Source organism: Thermobia domestica, chromosome 9 (genome assembly GCF_964235325.1).
Source record: "Thermobia domestica chromosome 9, izTheDome1.hap1.1, whole genome shotgun sequence".
NCBI classification, from domain to species: domain Eukaryota; kingdom Metazoa; phylum Arthropoda; class Insecta; order Zygentoma; family Lepismatidae; genus Thermobia; species Thermobia domestica.
In genome coordinates this window covers 152,408,954-152,411,520 of record NC_137462.1, presented here as the reverse complement: position 1 = coordinate 152,411,520, position 2,567 = coordinate 152,408,954, and the positions used below count along the sequence as shown (strand labels likewise).

The following is a 2,567-nucleotide window of genomic DNA, read 5'->3' as shown; positions in this document are numbered from 1 at the left end:
ACATATTCATCCATGTTCTAGCAACATTATTTATAAATAACGACTATCATCCTACTAGATGTTAATAAAAGGCAATATAACATGCAAAGATTGTAAGGCAATATAACATGCAAAGATTGTGAGCAACAATATAACATAAAACAAGTACAGATTGAGAATTATCATTCCATCATTATTGGTTTTCGATTTAAGATTATTGTCATGAACTTCAACTAAACCTAATTGACCCTCTTTTGGAGCAAACAAATAAATGAAGGTAAACATATCGCTTTAGAATTATCATAATGACATACAAATTAACAACAGAAAAAAATATTTAAGACAATAGATATACTACATAAGTATTTCATGATGAATCAATCATAGATGAGCTATTAAAGAAACAAGTAAATTATTTATAATTGTTACCCAACGTCACGTAACATGCTCCTCCTGGCCTGCTGCGTAATAGACAATGGAATAGGTTTCTTTGCCTTTGGTAGCGTTTCAGGATCTAGTCTTCCGAATAAGATAATCCGCTGACAGTGTGTAAGTTCAATAATCAACTTCTGATGAAGCCCAGCTCTGGGTGGATCTACAATAACAAGTATCTTCTTTTCAGCTACATTCTCTACTACGGTGAGCAAAATATCTTCAGCCCGTTCAACAAAATATTCGCTGTTTGTGATGTCATTCTTCACAGCATTGGCTCTTGCATCTTCAATTGCATGGTTCGACATTTCTATGCCAAGAATTTGAGCACATTTCTTAGCAAGAGTAAGTTCAATCTCTCTAGTGGCACAATACACATCTATCAAGGAAGTTTCTTCGTCAACCTCAACCATTTTCGCGATCGAAGTATTAAGCTGCTCGGCTCCCGAAGTATTCACTTGAAAATAAGAATCTGGAGATACTCGGAAATTCATGTCACATATAGTTTCTTCCACGTATTCTTTTCCGAACAATAGCTGCAGTGGTGAGGGTTTCTCACCTTCTTCCTTTTCAGTGAAGATCTGGAAATAGAACGATGTTATATTCAAGCTGTTTCCTTCTCTGTTTTGGAAGTAATCTTTCAAATCATCCTTAATCTTCCCTATTTCCTCCTCATTCAGGGTTTGTGGATGCATAACTGCCAACAGTATCAAATCGCCAGTATTCGATATTCGGACAGTCAATTGTCTCCAGTAACCTTCATGAGTCTCTGGAACAAATGGCTTATCTGACTCTCGTATGTATTGTTGGAAGACCTTTACTGCCTCTTTCATTCTGTCAGGCAAATGCCTCAGAAAGTCTGACGGTCCAATCCTCATTGAACCTTCTTTGAAGCTAGCCAGTCGAAAACCCACTATTCGCTCTTGCATCTCAGGGTTTATGCCCACTCTAAATTCATACTTGTTACGGTAACCATCAACAACAGCTGGTGGTTTAATTTCAACAAATTCACAAGCAAGTCCTTCATTCTTCTCCTTTCTTTCTTCTGCCCAACCTGTCAAATCCAAATTCCTTCTCGGCAGCAAATCTATCAGTCGCGTGAGCGAAGATTTTGTTTCTTCAGTCTTTTTCTTCCACTGTTCTTCATAAGCAACATCCCACAAAGGTATTGTAACCTGTTTAATTCTATCTTCTACAGGTAATTCAACTTTCGTCCTTTTAGAATCCTTATTATCAGACTCTTCCAATTTCTGCTTACGTTGATCAGATAATTCGAATTTTGCATTGAACTGTTCATTCATTAAGTCCAACTTAGAATCAATTCGCTGAGTCAATTGTTGAGTGATTTCTTCGGACATCAGCTGTATTTGTTGACTTGTATTGAGTTTCATTTCTTCGACTTTCGTTGCAAGCTGTTGACTCGTATCGAGTTTCATTTCTTCGACTTTCGTTATAATTTCACTGACTTTCGTTGTAAGCTCACTGGATATTTGCTGCTTTAATTGCATAAACATATCCAAGATTTGGTTAGTATTTACCATTTGCGATACCGTTTCTTCTGTATTATCCGTCATTGACCTACCATCATTATGCACATTGGCCATATTAGTCTTGCGCTCAATTTTTCTTCCACTACGTAAACAAGTATAATTTAAGTTCATAAGTCTCTTGATATTAGAATTGAACCCTGTCTTTGCTATGCTTCAAGACTTTTACAGGGTCCCGGATTTTGTCGCACCATTATATAACGAGAATATTTACGTATCTATTTATATTTCTATATTATTATTATTAAATAAATAATAGCAGCAAGACCTTTTATACGATATTAGAATCTTATGTTTCCTTTTATTTTTGGAAGATGATTACTCGAAACCATTAGATCACAAATACATTTCAAATATCCTTCTTAGTGAATTCAACTACATCTTCATGATAATCCTATCAATAATTAATCAACAAACCTTTTTTCTTTTTCAATATACATTCCTGCTCACTTATTGCGCCTCTGATCATATTCATCATGGTCGTATCGTTATATGTTGTACTGTATGGGGGGAAACGTGGACATTACGTAAAAGTGATGAAAATTGACTGGAATCCTTCGAAATGTGGGTATGGAGAAGAATGGGAAGAATTAGTTGGGTCGAGCGGAA

The 2,567-nt window shown here is 35.8% G+C and overlaps 1 protein-coding gene across 1 annotated transcript; it reads right to left on the bottom strand.

Annotated features, from left to right (window-relative positions):
* Positions 1 to 404: 404 nt before the first annotated feature.
* On the bottom strand, positions 405 to 2,015 carry LOC145661062 (tRNA (uracil-5-)-methyltransferase homolog B-like). The gene has a single exon (XM_081726501.1). It carries the CDS (start codon positions 2,013 to 2,015, stop codon positions 405 to 407), a length of 1,611 nt encoding a protein of 536 aa, XP_081582627.1.
* Positions 2,016 to 2,567: the final 552 nt, after the last annotated feature.